The sequence below is a fragment of the Ochotona princeps genome, chromosome 10, assembly GCF_030435755.1.
Source record: "Ochotona princeps isolate mOchPri1 chromosome 10, mOchPri1.hap1, whole genome shotgun sequence".
NCBI classification, from domain to species: Eukaryota; Metazoa; Chordata; class Mammalia; order Lagomorpha; family Ochotonidae; genus Ochotona; species Ochotona princeps.
Window position 1 is genome coordinate 16,117,845 of NC_080841.1, and position 26,120 is coordinate 16,143,964.

The 26,120-nt window shown below is 47.8% G+C and overlaps 1 protein-coding gene across 2 annotated transcripts in view; it reads right to left on the reverse strand.

The window, feature by feature from the left end:
- Positions 1-16,044: 16,044 nt before the first annotated feature.
- The window catches only part of LEMD1 (LEM domain containing 1), a 28,176-nt gene continuing 18,100 nt past the window's right edge, over positions 16,045-26,120 (reverse strand). For both annotated transcript variants that reach the window (XM_012930603.2, XM_058669732.1), the window contains 2 exons: positions 17,291-17,367; positions 16,045-16,475 (listed from right to left, as the gene is read on the reverse strand). In XM_012930603.2, coding sequence (XP_012786057.2) covers positions 16,286-16,475; positions 17,291-17,367 — 267 coding nt within the window. In that variant the 3' untranslated portion in view covers positions 16,045-16,285. The remainder of the gene's footprint in view (positions 16,476-17,290; positions 17,368-26,120) is intronic.

Genomic DNA, 26,120 nt, shown 5'->3' on the forward strand with positions numbered 1-26,120 from the left:
TGAATTGGACATTCAAAAAGATGTAAGGTCTGGGTGAGGTAGAGTGGAAGGCTTTCCCAGCAGAACCAGCAGATCCATGTTGGCAGGCAGGGGTATAGGTGAGCCAGCAGGGTGCCCAGGCAACTCTGAGTGTTTATGGCACACTAAAAACTTGGCTTTGATTGAAATTCGGCTGTAAGTGGGTGTCCTGTGTTTCCATTTACTAAATCCAGCCATCCCGTGACAAAAAGAAACTATCAAGTTCCATACATCAAGTCCTTGCAGTGTACCAGTGTGGGAAGTGGACACTGTAGCTGTCTCGACAGCATGCATTATCAACATGCCCATTTTGTAGCTGAGGGAACTAACGCTGGTAAGATTTAGGTGACTTGTGAGTCCAGGTCACACAGTTCATAAGCAGCAGTGGCAGGATTTCACCATTAGCCATTCCAATGGCAAAGATGCCCTGTGAGGACAGAAGGGCAGGAGAGGGCAGGCTGGGGCTACTAGAGATGGTTCCTGCTGGTACAGCAGGATAAGAGCAAGGTGTCTGGGAGGAATGAGCAGTCAGTCTCTGGGTGTTTCTGAGTCAGGGCATAAAGGGCCTAGCACCCTGTTTGAAGACTAATCTGGCAGTGGACTTGCAAGTGAATCTGGTCCAGGACAGAGTGCAGAGGCCTTTCTTGGCACAGTGCCTTGTGGGATGACCACCAGGCAGCAGGCATTGCACCCAGCACTGGGGGCCTGTAGGTGACCAAGAAAGGCATAGTTTCAATCTCTGTGCCTGGGGAGCTTATCTCCTACCAAACTGCCAAGCAACAAAGTTCAGCAGAAGTGGAAGAGTTTTATGAGAATGAGGAACCTGGCAGACAGAGCAAAAGATCAACACAGCCTACCAGGAAGGAGACAGGATCTTAATTCGGGTCACGGAAAGGGCATGCATGCTGCTTTTGCAAACCCGGGTTTCAAAATGTGTTCATGATGTGGCCAAGGGATCTGATTGTTAATTACAAGAGTGGGAACAGGAAAAGCACAGATCATTAAAATCCATAGATAATCCAAAATCCCCATCAGTTGTAGAAATGCCTTTATCAGTTAAGAATAGTGTTCAAAATAAAAGACTACAAAGACCTAAATATAAGTGCTCTAAATATAACACATTTTAAAAAGATTTATTTATTTGTTTTTTTATTGGAAAGTCAGATATGCAGAGAGGAGGAGAGACAGAGAGGAAGATCCTCCATCTGATGATTCACCTTGCAAGTGGCTTCAACAACTGGAGCTGAGCCAACCTGAAGCCAGGAGCCTTGAGCTTCCACCAGGTCTCCCATATAGGTGGAGGGTCCCAACACTTTCCGTCCTCAACTGCTTTCCCAGGCCACAAGCAGGGAGCTGGATGGGAAGCAGGGTAGCCGGGACACAAACTGATGTCCATATGGGATCCCAGAGCGTGCAAGATGAGGACTTTAGCCACTAGGCTACTGCACTGAGCCGTATAACACATTTTTTAAACAAAAAAAGGTATTTATTTTTATTGGAAAGGCAGACTTACAGAAAGAAGAAGAAACAGAGAGAGAGAGAGAGAGAGAGAGAGAGAGAGAGAGAGAGAGATTTTTCATCTCTTGCTTCATGGTCCAAGTGGCTGGAATGGTCCGAGAAAAGCTGATCTGAAGCCAGGAGCATCTTGTGATTTCTCAAGTCCCAAGGACTTGACACCTTCTCTGCCTCTTTCCTAGGTCATAAGCAGAGCTGGATTGGAAGTGGAGCAGCCAGGACTGGAACTGGACTAGCACCCATGTGGGGTGCCAGTGGGAACAGGCAAAGGAGTCACTGTGCCAGCCCCATCAAACTATAACACTCTTAACGATCAATATAGGATAGAACCTCCCTGACCTTAAATTACACAATAGTTTCTTAGATACAACATTAAAAGCTCAAGCAGCTGGAGAAAAATATGTGTAGCATGCATCAGTCCCTTAATAATTGCCTAATAACATTCTATTGTATGGATGAGTCGGAAAGTACTTAGCCACTCTTCAGCTAATAGGGTATGTTTTGGGGGTAATGAAATGTTTAAAACTGATTGTGATGAGGTCTTACCAATCTGCTGCTAAAAGCCATTGAATGGTTTATTCAAGATGGTTGAATTCTGTATGGAACATAAATTATATATCTCTATATATAAATTATATATATATAAATTATATATATCTCCATAAAGCTTTTTTTTAAAAGAACAAACCCTTTGACATCAAATAGAAATGAGTTAATACCCCACTTCTCCACTTGACCTTGAATAAATCGAGTTTCTGGGCTTCAATTGCTTCATCTGAAAAGGAAAATTTATTGTAGCCTCTATTTCAAGGGCTACAAGGAGGTTTAAGTGAGATGATGACGAAGGGTACACTTCCAGGCACATACTATGATTTCAGTTCATGTTGTCTCTCCCGCTAAGGATAGGTGAGTACTTTGTGTGTTACCGTGGGGGCATTCCAGCTCTGTGAATTAGTAATATAAGGGTGCCCTGGGATAGCTCCAGGGGACCGGTGCATATTGACGCCAAGTGACAGCTGTGCCACCACAGAGCACTTTACACTCATGAAACAGACCACTCAAGGACCCACACACAACCCTAAAATTATGAAACAAAACTGGAGGACATTCCAGGGTTAAACTACTTTCAATTAAAGGCTTCAAAGCCTGATAAATTGGCAATGGGGCTGTGTATTGAGACAAACTTCACCCTCTTTGAGAGCAGTTCTTTGAAAAATATCTCAAGGCAGGTAAGTGACTGAGAGAAGTATGATATGCCACATCGTGTGTTTCTCTGTAATTAATTTTTTTTCTGAACTTGAGAGACAGAGAGGGAGAGCAAAGACTCTGCTATCTGTTGGTTCACTCCCCAGACGTCTTCAACAGCTGGAGCTGATGCTCGGAGCTGGGGTCTCACACTGTGTAGGTGTCCTCACTGATATCTACCTGTGCATCAGCAGCAGGTTGGAGTCTGGAGGCGGAGTCAGGAATCAGACCTGCACACTCCAATGTGTGACATGGGAATGTTAACCTCCAGGCTAATCGCCACTCCTGATTTCTCCATTATTTAAACATGAACTGTGAAAATGCTATGCTGCGATTTACCTGTGTCACAAGTTCTGCTGGGAAAGCTTATTTGCCTATGAACAGGTGAAAAGATTTGTTAGCCAGTTCAGTTGACCAATACTGGGGGGAAAACAATAGTGAAGAAAGAAACCATCCTGAGTAGCAACCATGCCAATTCTTTCTGCTAATCTTGTCCAAGACTTGCAAGAGAGGGCAGACAAGCAAAGGGGCCTGGACCTCCGTGAGGACCCTCTGCCCCAGTGATGGCTCCTGGAGCGACAAGGACTGCATACTAACTCCATTGTTCTAGTGCCTACTCAGTCATGACATCATCCACAGACAAGGAGCCTCCAAAAGTTTATAGAAAATGCATATTATGAAAACACTGAGCAGGAGTTTCAAAGTCTTTTTGCACCAAAATGATGTTCTAATTCCATTTCCACAGGTTTTGAAGTTCCTCGGTATTATCTACATAAAACTCATGTAAAGGAGATTATTATTTTCTTTTTCTGGAGGATTACTAAATTTTATTTGGAAGTAGAGTTACAGTTAAAGACGGTAGAAGGGAGACTGAGAGAGAATCTTCCATCCACTGGAGCACTCCCCAGATGGAACAGACGGGGGCTGGGGCAGGTCACAGGTGGGAGTCTGAAACTCCAAACGGGTCTTCCACAAGGGGTGAGGGGCTCAAGCACTTGGGTCATCTTCTGCTGCCTTGCCAGTCACAGAAACAGAGAATGGATTAGATATGGAGCGGCTGGGACTCAAACTGGTGCTTAGGTGAGATGTAGCTATCGAAAGTGAATGCTAACCTGTTGTCCATAGGCTGAATAAGAAAGGTGGGGGTATCTTGATTCCCCCTTTATAGGTGAGAAAACGGAAACTCAAGAGTTTCCCCAAATCCCAGAGAAAGTAAGAGACTCAATGATTCAGAGCCCCAGGCTGATTCCAGGTAAGCTTCTACTCAGTCGCCTGCTCCAATCTGCTTTGGACAGAGCAGTTTACCTTCAGCTCTGGCTACACACTGCTTTGTACAGAGCAGTTCACCTTCAACTCTGGCTACACACTGATGCCTGCATACCTCCCCCAGACATCCTGGTGCAGTTGAGGTGGGGTTCTGCAGAGGGCCCCAGAGAGCTCTGACAGAGAGCCAGGCAGAGAACTGATGGACTGAGGAAGTCTGCATGGGGACACTCTGGGCCTCCCATGTACACCTGCTTCTCAGTGGAGCCAGATCAGATCTGGCTGCAGCTGCTGGGTGTTTATGACACAGCAAGAAAGGCTCGCCCTCCTGGGCCCACGATAGAAACTCCTGCACAGCAGGTTCCGGGTGGACAGATAAAAGAATCAAACTTGGGCTCTGGGCCAGCCACAGGGGGTGAGCCGCTGTTCATCCAGTTTCATTGTTGTGAGAACAAAATGCACCCCTGCAGTAGTTTCTGGAATGTGACCTCAGGGCAGCTGGCTCTCTGCTCCCCGGCTGCTCAGGGCCTGAGCAGTACAGGCAAGTGTTTAAGCATCTTTGTCCTCTCTGGCTTCTAGAGTTCAGCCATTCATGAGTGAGAGTCAGCCAAGCCCCTAGAGCAAGCCTAGAGGATCTGGCCAGCAAAGCCCTCAAACAGGAGGGACTGGAGGGTGGTTAGGAACCCAAGCCTCATATGCACATGGCCCTTTCCTGGGGGTGTCTCTGGGGTCCCTTGCCCTCAGGGGACCCAGGGAAAACTGAAACAGGGTTTTAGTTTTTTGAGTTTGCATTCTCCTAGGTGCTTAAATTGAAAGGTAACAGTCTCGTTCCTCCCCACACCTCTTGTGGCACTGGCCTACAAATTCACATTTTTTTTTTTTAAATCTCAAAACACTTACCCTTGGAGCCAGCTAACCCTCCACTGGTGCTGCTTCCTGTCCCAGATGCCCCACTTCCCATCCAGCTCCCTGCTTGTGGCCTGGGAAAGCAGCAGAGGACAGCCCAAAGCCTTCAGTCCTTGTACCCACATGGGAGACCTGGAGGAAGCTCCTGGATCCTGGCTTCAGATTGCCTAGCTCTGGCCATTGTGACTATTTGGGGAGTAAAACTCTCTCGCTTTCTTGGTCTCCTTCTCTCTGTTACATGAGTTTTCAAATAAATCTTTAAAAAATAACACTTACTCAGAATCATCAATCATTCAAACTAGAATTCATGGTTATTCAGGAAGCCACAGTGGATGCTTAGGACCTCAATGTGAATCTATTTACTTCCAGAAAACGGAATTCTAACTGCATACATTGGATCCCTGCAATCACCAATGCCAGCCTTGGGGAGAAAGGTGGGTTGTGGTTAGGACATGGTCCTCTTACCCTCAGCATTCGCAAAACTCATGGACTATCACACATTAACTATTCAGCACTCAACCACAGGCCTGATATTCCCAGCCGTGAACAACCAACTGAGTCAAATGAATCTGATGAGCGGGTTTCTCCAATCGGCGTGGATCAGAGCCAGGAAACTCAGATGTGGGGAGAAACTGTGAGCCAGATAGTAGGTGAGACAAACCTGCCAGCTCTGATAGCACAGCAGCCTGGGGCCCATGAGTCTGGGGGCTCTTCAAGGCCTCTGGAAATAACCCTATTTTAACATGACAGCAGAGTCACATCAGAGTCACATCATCACAATGATGGCTGTGACGTGTTGCTTGGTGCTGTGTTCCCTGCTTTGGCAGAAAATGTTTCATTTAGTCCTTAGATACAGCTCCCCACACAGCAGACGAAGCCCGTGAGGCTGAGCTTGCGGGGGCGCCCTGAGCTGTTAGGTGTGCAGCCAGAATTTGAGCCCAGATCTGTCTGTCTTTCCACTCTGCCCACTAAAGGATGCTCACAGCCAAAAGCTCAGACACCTGCTAAAGCCTGGCAGTGAAGTGTCATCTCCATCACTGTCCTCATTTTACCCAGGAGGCTACTAAGCAGGAAGTCATTCAAAACTATGCAAAACTATATTGGAGATCTTCTGTTTAAAAGGGGCTAAGGAAGACATGACATTTCCACAAGATTGCTACCCAGTGGGCCTGGCGGCGTGGCCTAGCGGCTAAAGTCCTCGCCTTGAAAGCCCCGGGATCCCATATGGGCGCCGGTTCTAATCCCGGCAGCTCCACTTCCCATCCAGCTCCCTGCTTGTGGCCTGGGAAAGCAGTCGAGGACGGCCTAATGCATTGGGACCCTGCACCCGCGTGGGAGACCCGGAAGAGGTTCCAGGTTCCCGGCTTCGGATCGGCGCGTACCGGCCCATTGCGGCCCACTTGGGTAGTGAATCATCGGACGGAAGATCTTCCTCTCTGTCTCTCCTTCTCTGTGTATATCTGGCTGTAATAAAATGAATAAATCTTTAAGAAAAAAAAAGAATATCTTGGGTGTTATCCTTGTGGTAAAGCCACCACTTGTGATGTTGGCATCCCATATTGGCATTGATTTGAGTGTCAGCTGCTCTACTTACTGTCCAGCTCCCTGCTAATAGCCTGGACAGAGCAGGGGAAAATGACCCAAGTGTTGAGTCTGGGAGAGGGTAAGATGTGGAAGCCAAGCAGAGTTGTGGTCCCAGGTAAACCCAAGTCCAGGCTTGATTGGCAGTGGATGGTGGTATAAAAGTGGACCCTTGACACAGTGGTTAAGAACCCCATTTGGCATGGTAGGTTAAGCCTCCAACTGCAATACTAGCATCCCATATGTGTGTCAGTCCTGGCTGCTCCATTTTTAATCCAGCTCCCTGATTGTGGCCTGTGAAAGCAGCAAAGGATGACCCAAGTCCCTAGGATCCTCCACCCATGTGGGAAACCTGGAAGAAGCTCCTGGCTCCTGGCTTTGCATTGGCTCAGCTTCAGTCTCTGTGGATGGAAAATCTTGCTCTCTCTCTCTCCTTCTCTCTCTGTAGTAATTCTGCCTTTCAAAATAAAAAATATACCTTTTTAAAAAGAAAGATACCACTTGCCTGGTTTGGAGCCTGAGCTCTGCTCCCAACTCCAGTTCCCTGCTCCTGTGTACCCTGGAAAGCACATTTATAATTCTGATCATGATTAGACTCATAGCTGAAGAACTTAGTCCCTGCCACACATGTGGGAGTCTTGGCTCCTGGATTTGACCTGGCCCAGCCCTGGCTATGATGGGCCTTTGGGGGCAAAGGCTGCATCAGATCCTAGGAGTGGTCATGCAGAAAGACCCACTGAACACGGGCCACAACCTCGTCAGGGCCAGTGGTGTTTGCTGAAATGTCTACTCTGCTCATCTCAGTCACGCCTCTGAGTGAGCCCAGCACCTGCACAGGGAGCCTCTGGAGAGCTTCATGTAAGCAGGAGACATCTGTGCCATCCCTGAAAACTCACTGTCGAAATCCCAGCCAAAGGAACACCCAAACTTCATCTTCTCATTACCAAATTTGGAACAAGTCCACCGCAGACTGGCAGAGCAAGAGTGATGTGTTCTCAACAACTCTCTAAATGGCCTACTTTTGTCTTGAGCATATCCCACCTCTAAATAAACCCGTTAGCAAGTGCCAAACATGGCCCGGGTTCCTTTGCCAAGCTGAGGCTTGGGGCTTGGGAGGGAAGGATAGTACTGTGTGTGGCTGCTGCTGCCCCCTGGAGTAATTTCACGTTTTCCACACCCAGAGGGCAAAGGAGATGGACGTCAGATAGAGAGGCGATTGATCAGTTTTAAAACAGAAGTCAAGAGTTCAAAGGCCTCAATGTGATGAGTCAGTCTACTTCGTTCAGTCTCCATTAAGAAAGTAATGGTAAGAATGACTGGAATTGGGGCCTGCATTGCAGGTTAAGCTGCTCCCTACCATGCCAGCATCCTATGTCTGTGAAAGTTTGGGTCTTGGATGCTCCATTTCTGATCAAGCTCCAAGCTAATGAGCCTGAGAAAAGCATCAAAAGATGACGCAAGGGCTTGGACCTCTGCATGCGTGTGGGAGACCTAGCTTCAGCCTAGCTCAGCCCTGGTTGCTGCAGCCAAGTAAGGAAGTGCCTCTGTGAATCGGATATTCTCTCTGTGCCTTTGTCTCTCCTTATCTCTCTGCAACTCTGACTTTCAAATAAGTAAATAAATCTTATAAGAAAAAACAATTAGTGGAATTGAGGAAATGAGAGGGAACTTGAGGAGTTTATAGGCACATAAATCCCTTAGGCCTCTGTGAGGCCAACGATGATGTCGATATGGTAACCCACAGGCTTACCCTGCCTATCCTGGCATGTTCCTGTTGGGTACACAATGTGGAAAATGAAAGAGCCTCTCCAGGTCTGGATTGTCTCCAGTCTGATGTTACGGGAGAAATGAGATGGGACAGTAGCCAGGAAGGACAAGAAGCACACAGCTGGCTGCCCCATGGCAGAAAGCCAGGGGGACGCACCGTCCGAACTGCCAATGAGGAGCTGACATTGTAGTGTAGGGGGTTAAGCTACTGCCTGCATCCCATATCAGAGCACCATTTCCTGTCCTGGATGCTCCACTTCCGATTCAGCTCCCTGCTAATCCACCTGGAGAGGCAGTGGGAGATGACCCAAGTGCTTGGGCTCTTGCCACCCACATGGAAGACCCAGTTAGAGTTCCCGGCTCCTGGCTCTGGCATTGCCCAGCCCTGACCACTGTAGTCATTTGGGGAGTGAATCAGCCATCAAATGAGGATGTCTCTTTCCTTGTTACTCCCTCTATGTGACTCTGCCTTTGGAATTGATAAATCTTTACAAACCTGCAGATAAATTTTGTTTGCCTACGGTTTGTATTTTTCCTAAAAGTTTTAATTAGCTGAGAATTTAAAGAATTCAGCCTTTTCACGCAAATATCCAAAATTTTCTCTTCTTTTGAAAAACCTACCCTTGGAGAGTCTGGCTTCTCCCTCACCCAGCAGATGGCCAAGTCCAGAGGTCAAAGGCTTGAACATTTGTCTCCAGAGCTCACCTGACCCCACAGGTCTGTTTGAGATGCCTGACGCTGGGAACCAGCACAATAGGTAATCTTTTTACGTGACGTATTCTTTGTCATTTCAACCATTTTTAATTGTACAGTTCAGAAGTCATTTGGGAAGTGAACCAGGAAATGAAAGATCTCTCCTCTTTGTCTCTATCTCTGTAATTCTGCCTTTCAAACAACTAAATAAGTCTTTCTTTTTTCTCAAAGATTTATTTTTTATTGGAAAGGCAGATTTACAAAGAGGAGGAGAGACAAAAAGAAAGATCCTTTGTCTACCAGTTTACTCCCCAAGTAAGTGACTGCAATGGCTGAAGCTGAGCTGATTCGAAGCCAGGAGCCAGGAGCTTCATCTAGGTCTCCCCAACAGGTGTGGAGTTTCAAGACCCTGGGCCATTGACTGCTTTCCCAGGCCATAAGCAGAAAGCTGGATGGGAACTGGAGCAGCTAGGATACTAACCAACACCCAGATGGGATACCGGCACATGCAATATAAGGGTTTAGTCACTGAACCATTGTGCCGGGCCCAAATAAATAAGTCTAAAAGGAAAGAAACAGCAACAACAAGGAAAAAAAGAAATCAATTGCAAGCTATATATGGGATGTGTTGCCCACATTCCATATTGGAGCAGCGTGTTTGAGTCTCACTTTTCCTTCCAGCTCAGCTTCCTGCTAATGCACACCCTGGGAAGGCAGCAGAGGATGGCTCAAGCACTTGGGCCCTGCCACCCACATGGGCAATCGGGGCTGAATTTCTGGCTCCGGGGTTTAACTTGACCCAGGCTGGTTTGTTGCATATATTTGAGGAGTAAATCAGCAAATGATTCTTTCTTTCTGTCTCTACTAGTCTGCCTTTCAAACACATACACCCACACACAAAAAGCTGTTTTAAAAAGAAGAAAGAAGCACTCACACCGTCCCTTCCACAGTTGTCTCCACTCATCCTTGAACTCCAAAGAGGACAGCAGCAGCAATACTCTCTAGGAACTGTGGCTGTCACGTGGCTCTCTGGTTGCCAGGAAGTGAGGAGTCCTCATTCCCAACTGAGGTGGACCAAGAATAGCACCTGGCTCCTCAGTGATGGATCCACGAGGCAGGCTTGCTTGGGGAGGGGCCGCCCAAGCGCCGTAGCTTCTGGTGGGAGCCTGTGGCTGCCCGGGGCTGATGGGTAAATGTCTCCCCGCATCACACATGCTTTCACTTGTTATACTCTCACCTACTGGGCCAGCAAGTAGGGCTGGGCTCTGCACCCAGCCAGCCCCGTGACCTGGTTCACAGGTTCATTTCTTCTTGAGTAAGCCAGTTAGAAGTCCCTGTCGCCTGAGTCGGCTAATTGGCTCCCTTCCCGTTGTCTGCCATCCAAGTTATGGTGGGGGGATTTTCCTCAGGCTCAAATACCAAGTTGGGTAGACACTTCTTTATTTTTAGTTTTGAAATAAGCTCTGGCCTCAGGAAGAAAAGCAAGGCTTAATTTTACTTCAAAGATCAGTTCCTTCGTGTTATTCTAATCAGCAAGACTTTTCTTGGCTGGGAGATGGGGGCGTGGGGAAGGAAGAGCAGGGAGGGAACTGGAGGGAAAAAACCCCCACAATGTCAACAAGCTCTTTTTCTTGTATGCAGGAATTATTATGAGCCACTGGAGATATAAATAGTGTGGTCTAGCATGTTTTTATTTATGACGGTGGTAATGAAAATAGCTTGGTACTTAAGCAATTATTTTAAGAGCTGATAGCATTAGTGTTTTTTTGAATGTCGAGCAACAGAATTAGGGCCTTACAGAATGTCCTCCATCTGCCAGCCTCCGTGTTGGCTGTGCAAGAACTTAAACAGCACGTGGACAACAGAAGAAGTCCTGCTGGTTCCCTTGCACAACACAAGCCAGTGTCACTGTCCAGCCAGCTCCCGACTTAACTGGCGGTTAAACGGAGAATACTCTGGCAGGGCAGGTGACAGGTCTGACCCAGAGGTAAATCATGACATTGAAGAAGCAAGCACCACCTCCACCTGAATACCCGCAAACCTGTGATGGGCATGGTTGGGAACGCCTTCGCACTGCTGCCCTTGCTGCCATTGAGGGCGTGTCTCTCCTCATGGCTGATTAGAAGCTCTGGGGATATTTTGTGATTTTAAGTGGCTACTTGGATTGCCAACTGCTTGAAAAGGAAACGGGTTCTTTTTGAAGGGAGTGCAGACGTCATCCAGAGAGAAGACACTGAGATGAGGAAGATCCAGTCCTCAACCCAGGGAACTTCAGATTTGGAGAGGCCCAGGACCTGTCACTGGAACGAGAAAAGAAGCACTTTGCTGGCTTGGTCTTGGCAAGAGGAAGTGAATCTCTATGCCAATAATCTTCCCACCACTGTCACTGGCAGAGAGCTCTGCATCAAGACTGGATTTGGCCAAAGCCAAGGAGCGAGACCAAAGCAGAGAGGTGGGAAGCACAACAATTAAACACAGGCAGGGGCCTGGTAGTGAGTTCAGCGCTGTCTGTGGCACCAGCATCCCATAGGACCGCAGGCTCCATTCAAGCTATTTCACTTCCTAGCAAGCTCCCTGCTAAGATGCCTGGAAAAACAGTGGAGGATGGCTTAAGTACTTGGCTTCTGCCACCCACATGGGAGATCCAGAAGTTTCTGGTTCTTGGTATAGATGGGTCTGGCTCAACTCTAACCATGTGGCCATCTGGAGAGTGAATCAGCCAATAGAAGATCTCTCTCTGTTTGTGTGTCTCTTCGCCTCTTTCTATAACTGTGACATGCAAAGAAATAAGCAAATCTTTTAAAAAATAATACTAATTATAAAAAAGTTAAAAGCAGGCAAATGCAGGATCTGGGTCAGGAGCAGAGGCGTACTAAGACTTGAGGTGAGTGAGATGTTTCTCTTCCTGGATGCACAGCCAGGTAGCAGGTGTCTGAGACCTGTGCTGTGCTGGAGCCCTGTTCTTGGAAGGGAGTGGTGGCATCCTGACTCTGGGCAGAGAGCCACTCGGAGGGTTAAAGGTGGTGTTGGGTAAAGGAGCACTAGGTCTCAGACAGCGGGGCAAAGCTCAATGTGCCTGTGAGGTAACCTGCAGCTTCCTTTCCCTGGGATTCTGAGAGTTGATCGCGTTAACATCCTTGTTTGAGTTCTCTCCATCCCACACTTTTACTTCCTCTGTTTCCCTCCATTTAAAACACCAGAGAAGCCAGCTAACACACCCAGCCTGTGTTAGGGAGCTGAGGAGAACTTAGGGACTGGGAGGCAGGGAGAGAGTGGCGCTCCCTACACTGACACCCTCTGCTGAGTTCTGCTCCTACACTGACACCCTCTGCTGAGTTCTGTTCCGTAGCAGCTCCTTTATGTGTCTGAGGACGGTGTCCCGGGATGTCAGTCAGCCACACACCCTGCGCATGCTTTCCTCACATCACCAGGGGAAGGTCACTCAGGAGATGATCAGGAACCATGGGGTCATCAAACAGGACAAGAGCACCCTTGGAGTACTTAAAGCAGAGGGATGCTAACTGTCCTCCATCCCCCCCCCCCCAGTCCTCCAAGCACCAGCCGTTGCAGGACTTTTCTGCCCTCCGGAGGCAACCCGTGGTGCCAGCTCCTGGTCACTCACCAGCACAGTGGTCTCAGCCCACCTCCCCATCCTAAGCAACTCCTGGTTACATCTCAGCCGCCCTGATCCAATACTGACTGCCATAGGTGTTGGACTGCCCGTGCTACTGACCTGAGCTCCCACAGTCACTGAGTGGTCTGCCCAGCTCCTGCAGAGCCTAGTCATTTTGGCCCTCTGGATGCGGAAATGGACTTGGAAGTCAACTGGGGGGCGGGCAAAATCATTAACTGGAAGAATTCCAGTTCTCACGCATTGGCCTCCATCAATGTCCCAGCTGTTCCTTACCCTGGACCACGTTCTCCTTGCTTGGTCCCCAAGTCCCTCCCTGAGCTGAGTGTCACTTTATTTCCCAGCCCCGTGGGTGCCATCATCCTGCTCTCCCTCTAGCCCAGGAAGACACCTTCCCTCAGCCACACTCGCCCTTTAGCCTTGCCCTCTCTGCTCCCCTTCGTTGGACTCAGTCCTGCACATTCTTCTGCCTTCCACTGCGATATCACCAACTACAGGGAGCTGCCAGGTCCACTTCCAATGGCTTGGGAAGGTCCCTTCATATGTGCCCATCAGAAGGATGTTACTAACACTGTAAGGTCACTAACGTCCCTACCTACTCCCTAACTGCCTGTGGTACTGGAGACCAGGGCCAATTCTTTCACAGCTTTCATTTGTCATTTTATTGTGATTGTACAAGGTACTGTCAAGTCAATTGCTGAATGAATGGTGACACATGGCCTGGGGCCAGGCGTGTCTGTCTCGAGTTTCTTCCTTTAAGACCGTTTTTCCCAAAAGGGAAACTAGTTCCCACTGCTAAGAGACTCCTGATAGACTTCCCCTGCTGGTCCTCTGGCCTGAATCTTAGGGACTCCTTCCAGATGTGCTGTCTGTTAGAGACAGGAACTTGCAGTGCACTGGCCCCAGGTGACTGATTTTCCCCACGCCCACACCATTCTGACACCAGGGTTTCCAGGGGACCCCAACGGGGTGTCCTATAATCTACTTCTCTTCTGACACTGCCCAGAGATGGCTCAATATCCCGCAGCTTGAGGGCTCAGTCCCATAAGACAGTCACCATGGCAGGTGCCAGTCACAAGCAGGTGACCCATGTGTCTGAGTGGCCGTAAACTAGGCTTCCCACAGCTACCCCTACTCCAGTGAATTTGCTACAGTGGCTACCATAAGTCAGGGAAACAGTGACTGAGGCTTATGAGGCCAAAAAGTATCAGATACCAGTGAGCAAGTCAGATAGAGGAGGCACACAAGATGAGGTCTGTGGGAAGAGATTTCTTGTACTTCCTTTAGACACCTCCACCAGGTCAGCTTGGCAGAAGCTCCCAGAACCCTATTCTTTGGGAGTTTATAGAGGCTGTTACGTAGGTACGGTTGATGACATTGACCATCTGTGGTCAACTTAACCCTCAGCGCCCTCCCCAGAAATTCCAAACCTCTGCTGTGTCTTTTCTGGTGACCAGCTACCCCTCTTCTATGCTGAAGCTGTGAAGGGGCCCTCTACTCTCATGTTCAAGACTCACTGTGGTAACCCCAGGTTTTTTTAGGAGCTGTGTGTCAGACCAAGGGGGAGAGCTGAAGCACCTGTGTCCTTCTGATCACAGCGTCTGATGGGGACGGACCACAGCAGAGCTGCTCACATACCCTGGGAGCCTGTTACACCGCACATCTGGCTCAGCAGCTGGGACTGGACCAGAAAGGCTGATGCTGGTGGGCGGGGACTCCACACCCTGAGTGTAAGGCAGGAAACTAGATGGCCCGGGTAGCCTCTTTAAACTGATTCCAGGATTCCAACCCATAAACACTAATTGATGGACTGGTGTTGTGGTGGAGTGGGCTTACGTGGAAACGGGGTTGTGTCCCAGCTGCTCCAGTTCCAATCCAGTTCACTGCAAATGGCATGGGAAATACAGTGGAAGATGGCCCAAGTGTTTGGGCTCTTGCTGCGCTCATGGGAGAACCAAGTGAAGCTCTGGACTTCTGGCTTCAGTCTTGACACAGTGCTGACCCTTGCAGCCATTTGGGGAATGAACAAGTGGATGGAAGATTCTGTCTCCTATTCTTCCTATGTGTGAGAGAGAATACATAATTAAAAAACCAAAAAAAAAAAAAAACCGAAAAAGCTAACCAGGGCCCGGCGTGGTAGCCTAGCAGCTAAAGTCCTTACCTTGCAGGCACCAGGATCCCATATGGGCACCAGTTTGTGTCCCGGCTGCACTGCTTCCCATCCAGCTCCCTGCTTGTGGCCTGGGAAAGCAGTCAAGGATGCTCCAAAGCTTTGAGACCCTGCACCCATGTGGGAGACCTGGAAGAAGCTCCTGGCTTCAGATCAGCTCAGCTCTGATCATTGCAGCTGCTTGGGAAGTGAATCATCAGACAGAAAATCTTCCTCTATGTCTCTCCTCCTCTCTGCATATCTGACTTTGCAATAAAAATTTTAAAAAATCTTAAAAAAAGGAGCTAGCAAAAATGGAGTTTTTTGTCAAAGGAGATTTTGTAGGTGAACCTTTGTTTTTATAATGCTTGATCCTATGAGAAGCTTATTTATTTCTTTTTTGTAAAAAGCCCACGTTTAAAAATTGTTTATAAGCCAGAGTGTGAGAAGGGGAGAGAGAGAACTTGATTTTCTATCCACTGTTTTACTCCTCAAATGTTTACAAAAGCCTGGACTAGACCAGGCTGCATCTAGGAGCCAGGAACTCCATCCAGATGTTCTACCTGGGTGGCAGGTGTTGCAACACTTGAACCATCGCTGTCTGCTCTCTCATCAGGCCTTACTTTTTAAGAATCCTGCGATGCTTCAAGGACACAATGCTCTCCTATGCTAAATGATTTCTGTGATGTTGGACCAACTTTGCATTTATAAAACTAAACACAGCCCCCCTCTTTTGTTAATTAGCTGTCATGGCCTTTCTAACAATTGGCTATGCAGTTTGAGCTGTGACTAGCGCGTGATCCATGGCGGATCACTGTAATTAACACAAATGCACATTCATGCTCCTCTCCCTCAGCGTTGTGTGCACACGACTCTGCTCCTTACCTTGTCTTCTCTCAAAACTTTCAGGATCAAGCAATGCCTGGACAAGGGAAAAACAAAACTTGCCCCACCCCCCAGCGAATTCACATGAAAACTGGTAATAAAATCAGTGCAAGCCCAAGGGGAGACACTGGAGAACAACCAGGCTGAGCCTGCTGGGAATTCTAGCAGGGATGGCACAATCATTAGGATGCTGTATCCAAATTACTCTCACTTTACCCTATCAAGCCAAGTAAGGTCACCATTGTTTGTGCTGTTAGACATGTTTTATTGGGAATACAATTTTTCTCTTTGCTCTATGCTCCACACAAGTAGGCTGGTTCATGTATAAATATGGGAAACCTGTTGTTTAAAAAAAGAAGGAAAGAAAGAAAAATACTGGGTGGAGTTTCCATTTGAGGAGTGTGCTGTAAGGGGGAAATGCTTTTAATGATGGCCTACATGACTTGGGGGGTTTCCTAACCGCCATGCTCTTAACACAATGCTTCTCCCTTGTTCTTCCCACCTCACCGGGGCCAGATGCCTGTGTGTGTAAGCAACAAAGGGCTGGGGCAGGCTCCAGGGCCAGGCCAGCCCCTCGAGTGGAGCAGCTGGGGTATCTCCTTGCTTGGGGCATTGCTCTCGCTGCTAAGTGTTTAACCAAAGATTGGCTTCTTCTCCACAGTGATGTAGACGAACAACACAATGATGAAAATGCCAAGCACCGCCAGCTTCAGACCCAGGGGGAGCCCGAGGCCAGCACTCGGGTCCGCTGCACAGCGCTTTCTGACGACACAACCAGCTTTGCATCTGGGGACTCTGGTATCAGAGGGCCTTGCAGCATACCTGTGAAAACACACGTGGCTCTGAGGGCTGTGGCAGCTCCTACCTGACTCAGCTCATGCTATGGCTTTAGTGACAGCCCACGTGAAGCCCATGCTGATCTCACCAGGAATGACACTCTATCCCACACAGGATCTATTTACCATTACCCTCCACTTTGGCACAGAGCCAGGCGTAGGGACCTTGTCAATCCCTCACCTGCCCAGGTGCTCCCCCACCCCCTTTGGCACCGGTATAAACTCAGGGCTGGACACTGGTCCTTTTGTAACCTACTCATTTTGCATTTAAAAGGGCTCTTGTGGGAGTTCATTCAGAAGTTAGGGAGCTTTTCAGAAGGCTTCACGAAAACAGTACATAACTCTGGGCTAGACTGTGACATTGCAATACCCAGAGGCTTGGCACGTGAATGGCATGATGAGATTGGGGCAATTGGCATCTTCAGCACCATTTATCATTTCTGCCTGTGGAGATCATTCAAGAGCCTTTCTCCTAGCTAATGTGAAACACAAAATGAATTGTTCATGACAGCTACCCTGGCTGCACTATCCAGCACCAAATCTTGCTCCCTTAATACTGTGTTCACCCCAACAATGATCTCTTTCTAACCCTCTTGCTCAGCCTCTGGTGGTCCCTCTTCCACTTTCTGTTCCTATGAAACCACTGTGTTTAGCACCCACGTGTAAATGAGAACTCTCTGCATGTGCATTCAGTTAGAGGCCTCACTTTCAGACAAATGAGGTGGTCCAGGCTGGGATTCCTGGGGACTGACAGAATGTGAGAACATCAGTGTCTTCATATGCAGGAGAAAAAAGCATTACCTTATGCCTTTGGGAAGCTTGTGAACCAGGCAGCCTCCGTCTCGAGCTGTTGTTTTGCCGGCAGGAGCCTCAGGTCTCTAGCAAACAGAGATTTGTATCTCACCAAGAACCCTGGGTGGGGCTGCTGTTCTAAATGTTTTTTTCTCCATCCACTTGAGCAGCAGAGAGAAACGGAGACAGAATTCCATTTGTGGGTTCATCCTTCAAATGCCCCCCAAAACCAGGGTGGGGCCAACGCTCGAAGCCCACAGAACCACACAGGTCTTTCACATAGATGGGAGGGGCTCAAGCACTGGAGCCAACACCTGCTACCTGCCAGGGTGTGCATTTCTGGGAAGGCAGGGTCAGGAACAGAGCAGCAGGGACTCCCACTCAGCACTTTGATACCAAGGGGTGGCTTAACCTGCCACACCAAAACTCGTGCCCAGAATTCTTTGCCCCAGAAAAAAAATCACCTAAACTGTAGCTCAGTAAGAGCTGTGGACACATCAGGTTGAATTATTCACTTGCACTTCTCAACACTAAGTTCCAGTGGAAGTGCTGAGCTTAGGTCACTCCTGTGAAGCTGCTGCTCGGGATGCCTTATCAAAGCACCTGTGGGATTGAACCCTGCTGCTGCTTCCTATCCAGCTTCCTGCTAAAGCATCTGGGACACAGCAGATGATGGTCAGGCACCCGGATTCCTGCCCTTCACATTGTAGACCCAGAGAGAGTTCCTGGGAAATGACTTTATAGGCATTTGGGAAGTGAATCACAGATGAAAAGGTCTCTAATATTTCCCTGTCTGACACTGCCTTTCAGATAAACAACATTTAAAAAACCCTGCCACATGGTTTAAAAAGTTCAGAGTAAGTGAGGTGGCATAGTAGGCTAACCCTCTGCCTGTGGCATCGGCACCCCGTATGGGTGCCAGTTCCTTTCTTGCCTGCTTCACTTCCCATTCAGCTCTTTTATTGTCTGGGAAAGCAGTGGAGAATGGCTCAAGTCCTTGGGCCCTTGCACCTATGTGGGAAACCCAGAGGAGGCTCTTGGCTCTTGGCTTTGGATCGGCTCAGCTCTGACCACATTGCTGCTATTTCTTTTAAATAAGAATACCTAATAAATATATTAAAGTTCAAGTTCACTTTTATTCAATAATGAGCCAAACATCCAAGTTCCAAGGAGTCTTAGGTTCTGAACTTCAAACAACTCATACAAGAATAACAGGTGCCTGGTCAGTAGGGCCCCTGGGCGAGAGGGACATTCTGATCCTACGTAGCAACCTTCTGCTGACTGAATTCGCTGATTGTGCAGGGCTTTTTCATGTGTATATGCATTTTCATACAAAGAAGGAAGTAGGTTAAGACAACAAATTGGACATGAACAACGGTGAGCAAATAATTTTAGAAAAAAAAATATTGCCGAGTAAGAAAAACAGAAGTAAGGACCACAGGGTTTTCTTTGCCCTTTAAAAACATATATGTACTTTCAACATATTATGTATATATTTACACACATATGTATATATACACACACATATCTATCTATCTATCTATCTATCCATCCATCCATCCATCCATCCATCCATCTATCTATCTAGATCATGTTGTTAGGTTTTTCCACGGAATTGAAAAAGACTCCTTGTGAGGTAGAAGACACGGGGACTTAATATAGGCAATATGGCGCAAAACATCTGCAGGTGCACCAGAAGTGATCAGCAAGTATTAGCAAAAAAACGGTTGTGATGATGATCATTTTGATTAATTTCATGCTGCTTTCCTCTGCTCCCACGTCTACCTTTTGGTAATTGTTCAAATTTAACATCCAGGTTTTATCTTCTTCAAAAGCCTGTCGTGTCCCTAGGGGCATGAGGCTGGGGTATTTGACAAGTTTGGTAAGCACCTGTTACAGGTACCAGGCCCCACTCTTGAGGCGCCCTGCCCCCTGCCACTCTCCTGAGGAGGCACTGTTACTGCTCCCTTTTGGAAGAACAGCCTGAAGCACAGACAGGTCAAGTCCTTCCCAAGGTCACACAGTTTCATCAGCGCAGAGTGCTGTGCTCCAATTGCTGCAGCGGGCTCCTCGCCTTCCTTCAGTTTCTAAAACTTATTTCCCTCCTGCAAGAGCGTACACTTAAAAAGAAAAAGTATTTAATTCATTTAATTCAAAGACAAAGAAGCAGAGACAAACAGATCTTCCATCCACTGGTTCACTCCCCAAATGGGCCAGGTTGAAGGCAGGAACCAGGAACTCACTCCATCTGGGTCTCCCACGTGGGGCCCAAGGGCTGGAATCACCTGCTGCCCTCCAGCATGATGTGCACTAGCAGGAAGCTAGTGTGGAAGTGGGACAGGAACTGCAACCCAGGCACTGTGTTGGGGATGCAGGTGGCTCACAGAGGGTCTTAAAGATGAGGCCAAACTTCTGCCCCCATGGGAAAGCTCTCTCATCTACATAGGTCACCCCTCTGTTCTCTATTACTTTAGCCCTAATGTATGCATTAATATATGCTAATGTATGCTTGATTAAGCCTAAATTTTACTCATTCATTCAGCAAACATCTGCTGAGTTCCAGGCCGGTGCCAGCTGCGAGCGCATCACAAGGTAGGGTGGCACACGTTCCTTACCCCCACCAGCTCACAGCAGCATGATTGTTTACCCAGCATTCTGCGCAGGCTTCCTTCTTCCCTTGTTCAACCATCTGTCAAGCTACAGTACCTGACATTTGGGGCCACTGTTTTCTCTGCCTGCCCCCTTCCTAGGGTCCCAGGATGCCCGAATATAAGAGGACACTTTTGCACCTGCCATGCAGCCAGAGGCGGCAAATGGGAGAAAGGACTGATCGACACCAGAACTTTCCTAAGGAGCGTGCTGATGGCACCCATGGGAGAGACTGGACAAGGCTGTGTGAAAGGTGAGTTGCAGAAGAGCCGGGGCACCTGCCCGGGTCAGAGAGCCACGAAGAGGACAATGGACTTGGGTCTACAGCAAGGATGTTGTTAGGATACCAGCAGAACACCTGTCCGGTAGGGCATATCAGCAGTTCCTAAGGGACAGTTCAGGCGGAATGGAGAGGGCGTGGCCTGCTGTGGCTCCTCCCCAGCGAGGACATCTCAGAGGGAAGTTGCAGATGCCACCTGCGTTACTGGTAGACTCATGCACCCTGACCACCACCATTCTCTGGAAGACTGAACTGAAGGCTCTTGAGGAACAACCACTGCAAACTGAACCCAGAGGGGTGCGGCAGGGGCTGGTGGCTGCTTCCTTACCCAGAGGCCGCCGTGATTCTTCCCAAGGGGCTGGGGAGTGTTGTGTGTGCAATTCTTATTTATGTCAATCTGTTAGCTTATGGAAGAGTTGAAGCATATGCAGCAGGAAACAACAGCCTCATGAGCTTTCACAGAGCCACGCCTTGCAGTTTCTCTCTAGCTAATTCTCTTACACTTATAATAAAGCAACACCTGTGGGGTAGAAGGCGGTAGCAGAGGGGGTGACTCCATGGCTTTCGGGGCAACCTGTGCTTCCTCCTGACCTTTCCTTCCTGTCACCAGGAGTCAACGTCTTTTAGTTTCTTTCCTTTCTCTTTTTTTTTTTCTTCACTATCATTCATATACAGAGTCTTCCCACAACATGTAAACAGTGGACATTTTGATTTCCAAAAATGGAGCAATTGGGATCCATCCATTTGCCATGGCAGACATCAATAATGATGATCATACTTGTAACGACTATAAAGTTAACCCACTGGGGCACAGTGGGTTAACCTGTTTATGAGGCCATACTGGAGTGCCTAGGACCGAATCCCACTTACGCTCCCAACCCAGCTTCTTGCTAATGCGCCTGGATGATGCCCACATACTTGAGTTCCTGCCTCCCATGTGGGAGAACCGGATGGAGTTCCTAACTCCTGGCTTCAACCTGTCCCATCCCTGGATATTTTAAGCATTTGTGAAGTGAGCAACCAGATGAAAGATCTCTCTCTCTCGCTTTCTCTCTCTCAATTGCTCACACTTCCTTTTGAATAAATAAATCTTCCAGAGACCCGGAAGAAGCTCCTGGCTCCTGGCTTTGGATCGGCTCAGCTCCAGCCATTGTGATCACTTGGAGAGTGGATCATCGGATGGAAGATCTTCCTCTCTGTCTCTCCTCCTCTCTATCTGCCTTTCCAATAAAAATAAATACAGCTTTTAAAAAGAGTCTATATGGCAAGAAAAGGGTTGTAGATCAAGTTTACATTATAAAGTTGCATGGACACAGAGATGTTTAGTGTAAACATGTACTGGAGAAATAAAAACTAGAGAAAAACAGACAAAAAACAAAATAGAAAAAGCAAATTTTTGCTTCAAGTGGTGTACTTGAAGTTGATTTATAGCTAAACTTTAAAAAGCTTGCTTTAATGCTGTTGAGATGTGATTTTCACTATAAGCAACACCCACAATGAAACAAAAAATATTGGTGTTCATTAGAGCGATGGTTCAGGGAGGGTAAAACAGCACCCGGGGGAGGTACAACAACCTCCCTCCCTCTCCCTGCACCCAAGGCTGGTTGCTGCATGACACACAGCCGTTTTGGCCAAGCAGCCAAAGCCTGGTGCTAAGGGACTGCGACTCCTTCTGCTTCTTCAACTTCTTCATCATGCCCCTGGTACTCAGGGCAAGCGTCTCACAGGGTCACTGTTGCCCATAGTGGCCATCAGGGGTAGATGTGCCCATACAATAATCATGAGGGTCTCCCCCACTCCATTTGACACTTTCCTGGATGCCAGGCCCTGTGGGAAGCTCTTTGAATCCTCAGAGCTACCTTATGAGGAAGGCACTTTCCTTATGCCCACTTCACAGAGGGAAGATTGAGGCATACAGGACCTGGAGGGGAGGCTGGAGGAGGCAACAGAGCAGCTAGTAAAATGCCCTGGACTCTGCTTCTAGAACCCCTGATCTGTGAGCAATGGGGCTGTGGACTCAGGTTCCTCAGATTCAGAACCCAGCCTGGGGAGTGTCTGACCCCTGTCAGCACATGGCACACATGGGAGGCCTTGTCTGGCACTTGCTGGTGTCCACCAAGGACACATAAACCCACCTCCAAGGCACTCAGGTGCGCAGGCCTGGGTTGCTGGCCAAGCCCAGAGCTCAGAACCCTCCAAACCAGGGCACCTTGTTCCTCTACCTCACATCGGAGGCTGAGCGCAACCCCCAGAGGCTGCTCTCCACCTCTTCTGCCTCCCCTTCCAGTGGGGGTGGGGAAAATTTTGCTTAGCCAAGGGCCATGGCAGCATGAGAGCGTGACAATGGGACAGCATGGAAGTGTGATGGCGTGAAAGTCTGACAATCTTGGTCATTGCAGACATTTAGCAAGGTGACCAACAGACTCTCTCCTCTCTCTCTCCCTCTGCTCCTCAAATGATTAAAAATCAGTGGAAGAAACATTATATTCTCACAGTCTTCTATCCCAGGCATTCACTGGCTGTTACTAACAACTGTAGGAAGAAACCATTAAGGTCATGGTTTTATGGATGAGGAAATAAAGCCTTGGGGAGCTAAGCTGCTTGCCCCCAGGTCACACAATCAAAAGAGTTGATCAGTCCAAGGCCCTGCAGCTCGCTGTTGAAAATATGTCACAGCACATTCTGGAAACTGTGTTCAGTAAGCTGTGAATAAAGAAATCACTGATTTCCTGTGGAAGCCACACTAGAGGCATCCCTTCTATTCTGAAATGTTTCAGATGACGTGGCCTCTCCCTCAGATTTTGTACAGATTCCGGCCTATTTGTGTAGCCCATATTGAACTTGCAAGAGAGTTGGGGGGGTATTATGTCACACTGCATTATTTTCTAGTTAATCTCAGACCACTGGGCTAATACTCAGAGCCGGAAAGAACCAAAATTAGTTTGTATTCTCATTAAATCCTTCTGCACCAAAGATGCGACTTGGTTTTTGAAAGATGATCTACCTTGCCAGAAGTCATTACTGTCCTAAGAGAAATGTGGACTTTCAGAATTATACAACGACAGTTCAGGAAGCATGTGGAAAATGGGGCAGGCATCACTGAGACAGTTAAGTGCACGACTTGGCATGCGTGCCTCCGTCCTGTATCAGAGTGCCGGGGCTTGAGTCACTCTTCGACTTCTGGTCCAGTTTCTTCCTAACGCGCATCCAGGAAGGCAGCAGCCAAAGCTCAGGTACTTGGGTCCCTGCCAGCTACGCTGGGCACCTGGGTTGAATTCCAGGCTCCTGACTTTGGCCTGGGGTGGCCCTGGCTACAGTGGGGAATCAATCAGTGGACAGAGGAACTCTCTTTCTCTATCACTCTTCTAAATCAATAAAAAGAGAACCAAAAAAAAAAAAAGTTTAAAGGGCATGGGAAGTGAAATTAAAAGAGAAATTCAGGGGCAGACATTGTGGCAGAGTGAATTAACCTGCTGCTTGGGATGCCTGCAGTCCATATTGGAGTGCTTGGGGTTCAATACCACCTCCACTTCCCATCCAGCACATCCTGAGAGGTAGCAGAGGACGGCTCAGGGAGTTGAGTCCCTGTCACCCACATGAGACTCAGGTGGGGTTCCTACCTCCTGGCTTTGGCATGGCCCAGCCTGGTTGTTGTAAACATTTGGGGTGAGTGAACCAGGGAATGAAAGATCACCTCTCTCTGCCTTTAAAAAGGGGTTGCATGTAGAATCTGACCCTTTTTTTTTTTTAAACAAATGTCAAACCAAATGGGCTGTTAGGACCTGTTTACAAGCAGGATAAAATCCCTTTACATAGGACAGAGTCAACCCCAGATCCCTTTATTGGCTGAAAGTGATTCTGTTAATAAAAGATTATACAATAAGATCAGACTCTTGCTTCATTAGTCTTGGTTTAATAAAGCTTTCATCTTAAAGACTGTGTTCTTTTAAACTAAATAATGATCTTGAATTAATTGAGCATACCACACCACATTAATAAAAGGGAGGCTAAACTCCATTTCTGATGACAAAGGAAAGGAAAAGTCTCCTAGTAACCAGAATAGAATTGAAACTCCCTCAGCTTGGCCAAAACGGGTTTTTCAAACCCCATGAAAAGTCATGTTCAAAGGTAAGATCTCAAAATATTGCCTTAAAAACTAGGGCCAGGTAAAAAAACAACCATAATTATCACCTGTACTCAATATGATCACAAAAAGATCCCAGCCAGCACAGTAAAACAAGAAGGAATACAAGGCATAGAAACCAGACTACAAAAGAGTCTGCAGAAAAATCATTATAATTGCAAAGAGCTCACTATTATCATATCAATATACAAAAGTCAACATCATTTCCATAAACCAGCAAGACTCATTTAAAATATAAATTTTTAAAAGGGTATTACTTCCAATAGCAACAAAATTAAAAGCCTGCCCAATGATAAAGCTGACAAGAGATAAGCATGATCTTTACTGGGGAAATTATAAGCTTCATTAAAAGAACATTAAAGAAGATTTCAATGAATATGAAGGAGATAAAATGCCCAAATTTAAACATATCCACAGATGAGGGATGTTCACAAAGTTCACGGAAAATGTATGTGATAAAACACGATGCCCAGATTTCAAAACTAGGTGTACCACTAAATTCCATTTTCCCACAAGGTCTTTGAAGAGCCGTATGCATGGAACTTGCTGGATGACAAGACAAGCAGATCAAAACACTGCAGATGGGAAGAACTGGATGCACTGGTCAGAATGGAACTGGGAGCTATGTGGGGTAGATGCACTTCCCCCAATTCAGGACTGCCTAAATCCCAGGCCTTCTATTGAGTTACTTAGTTTCATTTGAGAGGCAGAGAAAGAGACAGCACCCCATCTTCCCCCAGTTCATTTGCATGTGCTCTGGCGTGGGGGTGGCATAGGAAGTAGGGCTGAGTGGCAGAAATCCAATCACTTGAGCCATTGCTGTTACCTCCCAGGGTCTGCAAAGCAGGAAGCTAGAGTCAGGAGCCCCAGCCAGGACGGGAAAGAAGGTGCTTCACTTTGGAGTGTGGGTGCCCTAAGTTCTGGGCCAAATGCTCACCTCTGGGTCTTACAATACCTCCTACAGGTGGAGAGGAGGACTGGGGTCCTTGGGACCCGGGACAAGATAATGGTAAGCTCCCCAGGTACTTATCCAGGCCTAGGGGCTGGAGAAGTTGGTGACCTGGAAACTTCGATGGAAGCAACCACTACAATACTCCAGGGAAACCCAAAGGACTAGCAGAGGGGCAGCCTAACAAGATGGAAACCTCTGGACACCTGCAGCACTTCTGCAGCCAAATAGCCTATCTCCACTCCCAGCAGCCTGGAACCTGCACTTCCCCTCCTGGATGTGGGGCCCTCCTGCCCTCCACTGGGGTGGTGACAGTGGAGTCCAAAGGAGCCTCTGCCAACAACCCAGCAAGAAGGAGCTAACCTCATCCCCACACGTGTACCTGGGTTGTCCCCAGTAAGAAATTGGAGTCAGGGCAGAGTTGCTGAAATGAAAGGCTTAGCAGCATTTGAGAACCATCATCATGGCATTTTGTTGCAGTGGATGAAGCCACTGCTTAGGATGCCAGCATCCCTCATGAATGCTGGTTCTAGTCCTGGCTACTTCACTTCTGATCCAGCTCACCTGCTAATATCACTGGGAAAGCAGCGCAAGATGGCCCAAGTGCTTAGGCCCTGCCACCCAAGCTGATGGAGCTCCCGGCTTCAGCCTGGCCCAGCTCCGACTATTGCTGTCCTTTGGGGAAGTGGCCCAGTAGATGGAAGCCAAGAGTCTTTCCCTTTCACTAAATCTGCCTTTCCTATAAATAAGATAAATCTTTTTAAATTACATTTTCAAAGACAACATTTGCGAACTCATAACTTGCGTGAGAAAAGAC